This window comes from Citrus sinensis, chromosome 5 (genome assembly GCF_022201045.2).
Source record: "Citrus sinensis cultivar Valencia sweet orange chromosome 5, DVS_A1.0, whole genome shotgun sequence".
Classification (NCBI taxonomy): domain Eukaryota; kingdom Viridiplantae; phylum Streptophyta; class Magnoliopsida; order Sapindales; family Rutaceae; genus Citrus; species Citrus sinensis.
The window spans coordinates 35301728-35312527 of record NC_068560.1 but is presented as its reverse complement, the minus strand read 5'-3'; the positions used below and the strand labels follow the sequence as shown (position 1 = coordinate 35312527).

Sequence of the window (10800 nt, the reverse complement as noted above, 5' to 3'; positions counted from 1 at the left end):
GTTAAAAAATAGCAGGTTCATTAACTCCAACTATATTAATTTTATCTTTTAATATTTTATAAACAAAAACAAAAATCAAAGGGTAGTGTCATCCATTCCTTATTTATTTACTGCTTGTTATATGTATATGTACATTATAATGATTCATTTTCCGAACTCTATGATTTATTTAAAGCCTCATTGTGACACTTGTACAGTATCGTGGCAACACTAAATTGCACTACGCACAATAAATAGGATAGAGCAGCTGGGAAGGATCGTAAATGAAAGCAAGAATTTGTCTTTTACTTCATTTCACCTATCCCCTTCTACTTTACTTAAATGACAATTTATCTATTATTTTATACATTATTGATGTTTAAAACCGAACCATATAAAAGGCTTTCAAATCCGTGAAGTAGAGCGAGAAGTTCTGGTTTCGATAAAATAGAATCAAATCAAACAAACAGAAGTGCATTGGACAAGATGATGAGTGAGGATCTCGGCGTTGAAGCTAAAGAAGCAGCGGTCCGTGAAGTCGCAAAGCTCTTGACTCTCCCTGATCAATTACAGTTCATTGGAGATATGAAAGCCGATTACATTGCCCGCCAACAGGTTCATTTTTGGGTTCCAATTTCATATTGTATATTATTTTCTATATTCAATTGACTGAAAAGGAAAAAAAAAATGGGAATCCTGATCTAGGCAAATGACGCGCAACTTAGTACAATGGTCGCGGAGCAGGTAATTATACTTTCAATTTGGCAATATCATTTCTTCTTTGATTTGAAACTAGAGCTGGCGAGATAACGTTGAGTTTATTTGTGTTTTTGTTGGATCACGTAAAATAACGTACGACTAAAGATTGAACAGGCGCAGACTGGACTAGAATCGCTGGCCTTGTCGCAGAACACAATAAACCAGCTTCGTGAGAATTTTATTTCTATTGAAAGGTATGCGGTGGCGATTGTAATTTGTAGAAACTTGTTTTTTTATTTTTTTTAGAGTTTGTGTGTGGCTAAAGTGGTCGTATTATATTGTATTGTAATCAGGTACTGTCAAGAATGCCAAACCTTGATCGAAAATCATAATCAGATAAAGCTGCTTAGCAATGCTAGGAATAACTTGAATACAACTCTCAAGGTCAGTTTACTCTTTCTACTCAGTTTCATGATCTTGTTCGAGGAAGCCATTGCTTTGTGGTGAACGTGCGTTGAAGTTATTGATATTTTTAATAGGATGTTGAGGGTATGATGTCCATTTCTGTTGAAGCAGCTGAGGCCAGGGATTCTCTGGGTGATGATAAAGAACTTGTTAATACCTATGAGGTAGATTTAACATGTGCGTGTGTGTGTGTGTATTGTTTACTTGAAATATTATTTGTAGTTTCAAGTTAAAAGAATCTTATACATTTTACTCAACATACTAATGTCTTTAATCTTTTTACCTTCAATTTGTCATAGAGGTTAACAGCGCTCGATGGGAAACGGAGGTTTGCACTAGCAGCAGCAGCATCTCATATAGATGAGGTTGGCAGACTGAGGTCTGAATTTTTCATAGTCATAGATGAATTCATAGTAAGCTCAAAACAATTGATGGAGAAAAATAATTAAATTAAGCTTCAGATATGCATAGAGAAATTGTTCTGAGAGGGAGACAAAAATTACATAAACTTTTGGATTATAATAACATGGTGAAACTGAACATAGATATTGAAATGACTTTTTATCTTTGATGCCTGGGTTGGAGAATTAATTTACAGTCTTATTTTTTAAATGACTTGATTTCATTTAACTTCTGCATTGGATTTTTACCAGAGAATATTTTGAAGATGTTGATCAAACATGGGAGACATTTGAGAAGACATTATGGACCCATATTTCAAACTTCTATAAACTCTCCAAAGAAAGGTATATTCTCGTAGATCTGGATAACCTCTTAACTTCGGCGGTTCTTTAATGCGTATGGATGGTCTCTGTTATCCTCTCGCTTTTTGCTGCAAAGCTACATTATAAATTATCCTTAACTCTGTATTGCTAATGTTAACATTATTCTCATGCATTGAAATGCCTTTGAATATATTTGCTTTATTTGTGTGTTGGAACTATTTCGCACTCATTTTGTATACTGTCTTTTATACTGCAGTCCGCAAACGTTGGTTCGTGCTTTGAGGTATGTAGTTGATTGGCCTTTAAGCAATTGTCTGCTTTTATTATAGACTTTTATTTTTTAGGTAATTTATTGTTAATTGCAAGAAATATTCTTATATTCTCAGAATTTCCAAATAGGAAAGGATCTCCTTTGAGGCAAACTTTGTGTGATGAAAGTTGCCATATGCAGGAATATTCTGCTACATTTTGCATTTTCTTGTGACTATGCAGATATAGTTTAATTTTTCTGTCTCATATTTACTTTGAGGATTTGACACATTGGGGCAATATGTTGCCACAAATTGTGCCTCAGTGTTAATGTTATTGATTCAGTTTACTCTAGTGCCAATATATTAATAAATAGTCATCTGTCATTTTTTACTTGAAATTTGTTTTTCGCCCTATAGGGTTGTTGAAATGCAAGAAATCCTTGATCAGCAACTTGCAGAGGAAGCAGCGGAGGCTGAGGGAGATGGTGTGATGGCGACAATTGCAAACCCTCGTAGAAGTGCCAAGTAACCATTTTAAAGTTATTTTCAATATTAAATATTAGCTCTAGTTTGGCATTTCTGCCTTTTCCAGTACAGAGCATTGCTGTGGTATTTCATCTCATTTGTCCAGGGTGCACACTCTTCATATATTGCACCATTGTCTCACCAAGCTCTATATTGAATGGCATTACGAACTTATGGCCTGCAGAAAATCTACCACTGCAATGGCTTCTTCAAAAAACCTTACTCAACAGAAGTTGAAGGTTCAGGGAAAACACTATAAGGATAAATGCTATGAGAAAATAAGGAAGACAGTTGAAGGACGGTTTAATAAGCTTCTAACAGAGGTGTTTTTATTGTTATCAATGAGCTATGTCATTATAAGGGAGAATATTTTGTATTTCTTCTTTCTATATAAATTACCTTACAGTAATCTATGCACCAGCTTGTTTTTGAAGACTTAAAAGCAGCTTTGGAGGAAACTCGAACGGTATGCACCATTCATTACTAATTTTTACTGCTCATGTACAATATTTTCCACTTTCAAAGACTGGAAGTTTTATCACATCATCACTTTTCTTTCTACTTTTTCCCGCTCTCTATTCCCTTTTTGTTCGTCAAGTGCTAAAAGTCTTGTGTTTGATATGTTATTCTGTTTTTTAGCCTAATGGAAAAAACAATGGACTGTTATTCAGAAGATTTTCTTGTATATTAACAATTTTTAATTTGATAAAGTGACAAGTTCCGGACAGAGAGAGCTGGCAAAAGTCTTAGTAGTTAAACATGAAGTTATGTATAACTTGCAGCAGATAAAATTGGATAACATAATTTTTTATTTTGGCGCATAGATCGGAGGAGAGCTTGGAGATATCTATGACTATGTGGCTCCATGTTTTCCTCCAAGGTTTGTGCTATTTAAAATCTCTTACTACATCATGCTTTACCAGGATCTACAGCTAGATTTCAGCTAATATATCCAGACAGTAAATTTTGTTTTGGTTGCCCTCAAATTTTTTATTTTTTTGGGTGGGGGTGGGGGGGGGGGGAGGGGGGTTATATATATCAATTTGGTGTGTGTACATGAAGCAGTGTACCATTTCTGACCACTGGCAGCATCAAAGGTGATCTCTCTGGAAACGTCTTATTCATTCTGGTTCTGTTCCCCCTTTTGACAGATATGAAATTTTCCAGCTAATGGTAAACCTGTATACTGAGAGGTTTATTCAGATGCTCAGATTGCTAAGCGACAGGGCAAATGAACTGACAAATATAGAGATTTTAAAGGTAATTTTTTCCTGGATCCTTATTGGTTTTGATTTCAAGTTTGTCATTCATATTTGTAAGCGCAACATTGGTAATTAAACAGCTAATACTTTGGACTGATATCCGTGTCTCATAGATCTTTCATAGTCCTTATTTCTAAGTATTTACACTTCCACCTGCAGCTTGTGTGTAAAGCAATTGAATAAGTGAAAATATGGAAAGTAGTTTTAGCATTTCCCTCAACATTTGATTTCTTTTTTGGAGTTGAGTTATGCTTGTAAGTCTCAGGAGTTTTCTTCTTGTAAAATGGATTTTTAACTTCATTGTTTTAAGTTTTCATTTAAGCAGTGATTTTTTTTTTTCTTTTTATTGCTTGAAACTAGGTAACTGGTTGGGTTGTTGAATACCAAGATAATCTAATTGGGCTTGGGGTTGATGAGTCTCTTGCCCAAGTTTGTTCTGAAAGTGGTGCTATGGATCCTCTAATGAATGCCTATGTTGAGAGAATGCAAGCTACAACAAAGGTAAAGATATCACCACCCAATCAGTCAGTGGTGCTGTTACTTGGAAAATTTGCAATTCACTTTGGTTAGTTCTCTCTGTCTCAGTAAGCGTGCAACTTTTGCTTACTCTGTTTTGTAGAAATGGTACTTGAATATCTTGGATGCTGACAAAGTACAGCCGCCAAAGAGAACTGAAGATGGGAAGCTATACACTCCAGCTGCAGTTGATTTGTTCAGGATCCTTGGTGAACAAGTGCAAATAGTGAGGGATAACAGCACTGATGTCATGTTATACAGAATATCGCTGGCTATTATTCAGGTAAATTTCTTCTAAATTTATATTGAAGTAATTGCAATGCTTCAATTGTAATCCTAACATATTCAAATTGAAAATGATTAAGCTCATCTTTCTATGATGATAGAATTCCTGTATGTCTTCTCCCTTATTGGAGTTCTTCCTGTTGTCTTTTTCTTTTTAAAATATGTATATTTTTTTTATTATTTTTGCCTAATTTATAGAGTTCTTGTCCACATTTGAGAGCCTTCAACAAATGGCTCTTTTACCCTCCTTATTCTTTAAACTAATTTCCTGTGTATTTATTTAGGTAATGATTGACTTCCAAGCAGCTGAAAGACAGAGACTTGCAGAACCTGCTTCTGAAATTGGTCTGGAACCTTTGTGTGCGATTGTAAGTGAAATGTTGATGCATGGTTTGTGTTAATACGCATTGATTGTGTGAAAATTATCGATTACTATTTTCTGTGCGGCATTTATCAACATGATACACAGATAAACAACAATTTGCGCTGCTATGACCTTGCAATGGAGCTGAGCACCAGCACCATAGAATCTCTTCCACCAAATTATGCTGAGCAGGTGATGCAGACTCCATTTAATTTCTGATTTCCTTTCCAATCATTATAAAAAATTTTGATATTGAATAAAGCCACATTTAGCTTCTTTGAGATTTTATTTTCTTTTAGCAGTGCACTCATACACATATGCCTGCTTGTTTGCAGCAAGCATTTTCTTATTTTGCACAAATAAGTTGGATTGTTTTTTCCCGGTTCAACCTTCGCGTTATTTTGGATACACATATCGAGTGAATACTGGAACATCATTTGTCAGCCTTTGAATTCAGAAATACTTTAATAATATAGACAATTACAATTATTTAGTATTCATTATACCTATAATACACTGTGTTCGGTGATATTCATCTGTTTTCGCATGGCTGCAAAGAGATGAGCATTTTCAAAATAGCCAATTACACAGTGAATTTAACCTCTATAGCAGTGCAGGTCTATGGTTGCATAATTACGTTGAAAGTTAGGAAACATCAGTCTTGTCTAAAGAGCATTTACATAAGATTAGTTTCTTTTATGTTTAAATATTTTGCTCTGCTTAAAAGATTCTTGCCATATAGCTCCTAGAAGTTTAGACAAATAAAATATAGCTTGCCCTTTGCTTAGATGGTAAAAGGGCGAGTATAGTTAGGTAGTCCTATATCAATTTATTGATATGAAATAAGGAAAAAAAAAAGGAATGGCTTTTCATTTCCAGCAAGAAAAATAATTAAAAAAGATGTAAACACCAGCCTTTCTACTTTCACCATCGTTTGCGACGAACAACAGTAAACTGAATTTGTAGGATGCCAACAAATCTTGATGCATGAGTGAAGATATTTTCTTCTTGTTCTTTTGCATCGTAATCTAATATTAGCAAAGCCTCATAACCGTTGAATGACTTTTAAGAGTATGAAGCTTATGTATTTGTAATTCTGAAGCATGGGCTCATAAAGTTTGTAAAATCTGTTTCCTATTGTCACCTTTGCAGGTTAATTTTGAAGACGCGTGCAAAGGTTTCCTAGAGGTTGCAAAGGTATTTAAAACTTAAAGCTTTCAAAACTGTTTTACCTACTTGATTTATGTTTTGCCATATATAAAATATAATGCTTCGACTTGACCTGCTTTCATGCCTCATCATTTATTCCAACATCCATGACCACTGAAATTGACCATTTACTGAACTAAACAAAAGTGTAGATATCTGTGATTGCTTCAATTTTCAGTTATCTCTTCTTCTTTTTTTGTTTGGGGGGGGGGGGTGTGGTTTAGAAATTAAGAGATTGTCTTGACCTTAATTTACCAGAAATTAAGAGGATTTTCTTCTTGTTCTTTTACTTATATATTATATACCCTGTGGCTTCAAAAATAATCGCAAAAGCTCCCCAAGTTAGCAACTTGTTTGGGCAAACCCTTAAATGTCTCTATACCCTCGCTGCATCCCCTTTTCTTTGTCTTGTATGTGCTAAAGGTCTGTCGAGGTCAATTCTTCTTTTAACATGTATTGTTTAAGACTGCAACTTTGTGAGTACATTTTTTGCAGAATCGTTTTAAATTGTAGCTACTGGTCTTAGTATGTTAGTCAAAACTGTAATTAAGACAGAAAGTTGTGTATTTAATAAGAATTTTCAGGCCTTACCAGAATCAGTGGTTGAATGCAGGAAGCCCTGTTTCACCTCATCAGTGTTATCTTTGATGATCCTGAGGTGCAGCAATTATTTCTCAAGCTTTATTCAAAAGGTAAAGTTTTTTCTCCATTCATTATTTACATTTTTTCCCTGTATATTTGTTAGCTCGTACATACTATAGTTCAATAAATTGTAACAAGTAATGCATGTTATTATGGTTTTGTTTTTGTAGCGGTTGTGTTTAGAGCACATGCCTCCCGCAGGAGGGGCCTGGCTCAGTAGATTTAGTATTAAACATAATATATGTAATTTCTAACATTCGATCATAGTTTTTTATTGCAATTTCTAATCAATAAATACAGTCTTCAAAATACTCTCCAAACTACTATAAATATGAATTTACTCCTTTTTTTTTCAAAAGATAACGAAGAATATGGGTGCATTGATGATTTTTTTTTCTTTGCTCTTTTTAACAAATAGAATGAGGTAAGTTGAGGTTTAAACTAATTAATTTGAGAGGCATTTTAAAGATTATCGTTTCATGAGTAACATGAAATTGACACTTTTAATATGTGCAATTTCTAATTATTCTATCACAGGCTTTAATGTATATCTAGAAAATCACATCTGTTTGTTAAGAAGAAAAATAATTTATTTTTTCACCTTTTATATGTTTCAGAATGGAGTGATGGACAGGTTACGGAATACATATTGCCGACGTTTTCTGATTATTTTGCAGATGTGAAGATGTAAGTTCTTTTTTTTTTCTCAATGTGGGTAACCCTTCATATTACTGCATTCCAGGCATTGATTGAACAGAAAAGATCAGACAAACTTATATTTTTTTCTTTTACCTCTCTCTCTCTTTTTCAAGATTAAAATTGTTTTCTTACTTGAAGGGGTTGTGAGTATGACGTGTTGGTCTCCCCATTTGCATCCCCTTCTTTTTAACCTTGTTGCATATAAGTTGATGTTTGGGTGGATTCCATCTTCATTTATGACTTTCTTGCAAACTTAATTTGAAAGAAAAAGCATGAACATTTACTCCATAAATTCTTGGTGGATTATGGAACAGTAGCGTTATGAATGAATCATTTGTTTGACTTCAAAACTATTTCTATGTCATTTAAAGCTTGTCAAAGGTTATTAATTATTGTGTCTAAATAGTTCATCCTCTGTTGGAAAAAGTCTTGGGTGCTCCTGAAACATTGCTCTTTTTTCATTCATTCATTACCACGTGTATGATGAGTACTCGAGTTATTACATCACTGGTGTGCCTTAGAACTGGCTTATTTATCACCGGTTTTTTGGCCTTTTGATCTTCAGAAATGCAGAAGTCCTTGCTCTGACATAATTATATCATTTTTATCTGGTAGTTCTAGTTTGCAGTTGAACAGTATCTCTTTTTTTGATGTTCTGTAAATAAGGTTCGTTGAAGAGAGATCATTCAGGAGATTTGTTGAAGCTTGCCTGGAGGAAACAGTAGTCCTTTTCATTGATCATCTTCTGTCACAGGTTTGTTCTTTTTGCTTTTGAGAATAAAAGGTTGACCAGCTCAACTTCCCATTTTGATCATTTTTGCCCATGTTTCGATGTTTTCTGTTTCTATGACTTGATTGTTCATATGGTGCTGCAATTCTAGAAAAACTACATCAAGGAAATAACCATTGAACGAATGAGGGAAGATGAAGAGGCTATAATCGAGGCCTTTAGGGAGTATGTAAGTGTTAATGTAAGTGCTGGTTCTTTCTTCAGACACTTCTTATTCTTTCTTCTTCATAAAACACTTAAAAGTAATTCTTGGTGACAGCACTTGTAGCCACTTTCCTAACAGATGGATATGGTTAAATCTGATGGTTCATTCTTATTTCTTGACCACTCTCCTTTGGCTTCGGCTGCAGAAAGTTGAAAGCAAAGTAAGGGTATTGACCGATATGAGAGAACTTGCTTCAGCAAATAGCGTAGATGCCTTTGCGCTCATTTATACGAATGTTCTTGAACATCAACCTGACTGCCCGGTAAACATTTATAAACACCCTGCCACAATCCAAGTTAATTTTTTCGACTCCAGCTAGTATTTTCTTTCATAGTTGATAATATTCAGTCACTGTGATCAAATTATATCTGGTTTTACCCAATTTCAGCCTGAGGTTGTTGAGAGGCTTGTTGCATTACGAGAAGCTATACCAAGGAAGGATGCAAAGGAGGTATGTTCAGTACTAAAATTTAGCTCACATCAGAGTAAAATGTCAAGTTTCTCCTGTTGGATGTTTTAGAGCATCTTTTGGAACCTTTATAACTCAATATATTTCTTCTCTGTATTAAATTTAAACATTCTAGTAGGAGCAATACACTTAGAATGGAATCGAGAAATGTGGTATGGTTTTCAGGGGTAGAAAGAACCAAACTCGCCCATTTTTAATGGTCAGAATTAGAAATTTGAATATTTATTGGGGCATATAGTTAAGAATTCTCTTATTCCCTGTGCTGTTGAACAGATTGTACAAGAGTGCAAAGAAATATACGAGAATTCTCTTATTAATGGAAATCCACCTAAGCCTGGTTTTGTTTTTCCGAGGGTGAAATGCTTATCAGCTTCCAAAGGGTATGATTATCTCTGGCGAAAGCTCACTTAATTGGAGACAGTTATGTGCTTCAGCACTAGTGTAGTAGGAACACTTGTAAATTTGACCTACTTATCCAGTGATTGTAGTAGACTTTTTTTTTGCATCTACACTTATGTTATTCATTGTACTTTTGCAAGGTTTCGTTTTTTATTATGAAATACCTAGTTCCATGAATTTAATTTGAAGCTAAACAAAGCCTACTTTTTCAGGAGATAAAGAAATGATAAATTTGCAAGTATGAGAATTGTCCTTAGAATGTTTATCGTACAAATTATATTTTACAATCTGATGCGCTATAATAAAATTCTTGCATGAAACATCCTATGACCCACGGAATTTTATTTTTATTATTTTGTATTTATCCAATTGATATTATTATATCACATTAATATTGTACAAAAAAAAATTTGGTTATAGCATTACTTTGAATGCAATAACTAGTGGACGTAGATTGTTTTTGATTGGTGGATATTAGGGATGGCAAAATTCGGATCAAAATTTGAATGTAGACATGTGCATGTAGATTCGGATTCGCATTTACATTTTTATATATGGGTCCGCATCCGGATTTGAAAAAAATATGTGGATCCAAATACAGGTAACATCTGTAACAGATGCGGGCGAATATTTTGGATATCTGAATATACAAAAATCAAAATTTAATAATTTAACATATAATCTAAAAATTCAATAATATACCTAATAATATCAAATAAAATTCAATTATAATTCAACAATTAAAATTTTAACATAAATAACACGCAACAACATTATAAATCTACAAATAAAATTTAATTTTAATATGTATTTTTTATTTAATTCTTGATTAAAAAAAATTAATTGATTTTATATGCGGATTCTATTTTTTAATATGTGAATCTAGATTTTTCTTAATCCGAATCTTCCTGATGCTTGCGGATGCAGGCTGAATCCGGATTTTATTGCTACCTCTGTTGGATGCTTCTGGCCTAAAGCTCAAATGGCGTAGGGGTGGGGCGGGTCAAGTGTTATTAAGCTTAACGAAATTATCCAGAAACTGGCACCATGCGACTTCATGTCCATATGCGAAAATATAACCGACTTTGTTAAATCATCGTTCAATACTTCAATCATCGATTAAATAAAATCTGATAACAAATTGAATTAATTATGAAAAATGAGAAACCAACAACAAAACTTCAGTTTATCATTATACAATTCAAATACTAAACGGTTCATTACCAGTGGACGTGACATGCTAATAAATTATCTCTTAAAGATAAAAGTCTTGAGTATAGCAGGGCCAAAATTGTCAAAGCACGTGGACGGAACTG

General features: G+C 33.9%; 1 protein-coding gene across 4 annotated transcripts; it reads left to right on the top strand.

The window, feature by feature from the left end:
* The first annotated feature begins 239 nt into the window (after positions 1–239).
* On the top strand, positions 240–10735 carry LOC102611956 (exocyst complex component SEC6-like). 4 transcript variants are annotated; one of them, XM_052442615.1, is made up of 25 exons: positions 247–594; positions 685–723; positions 844–932; positions 1032–1122; positions 1218–1307; positions 1443–1522; positions 1797–1889; positions 2125–2151; positions 2537–2644; positions 2829–2967; positions 3066–3110; positions 3469–3524; positions 3796–3904; positions 4267–4407; positions 4526–4705; positions 4992–5075; positions 5177–5263; positions 6224–6268; positions 6894–6972; positions 7540–7609; positions 8288–8375; positions 8503–8592; positions 8762–8878; positions 9005–9067; positions 10412–10735. In XM_052442615.1, exons 1-25 carry the CDS (start codon positions 466–468, stop codon positions 10457–10459), a joined length of 2187 nt encoding a protein of 728 aa, XP_052298575.1. In that variant the 5' UTR covers positions 247–465; the 3' UTR covers positions 10460–10735. The 4 variants fall into 4 exon arrangements, with proteins under 4 accessions (XP_024952101.2, XP_052298575.1, XP_052298574.1 ...); XM_006473174.4 differs by lacking the exon at positions 10412–10735 and adding an exon at positions 9359–9661 and having other exon boundaries at positions 250–594; XM_052442614.1 differs by lacking the exons at positions 2125–2151; positions 10412–10735 and adding an exon at positions 9359–9661 and having other exon boundaries at positions 249–594.
* The last annotated feature ends 65 nt before the right edge of the window (positions 10736–10800 follow it).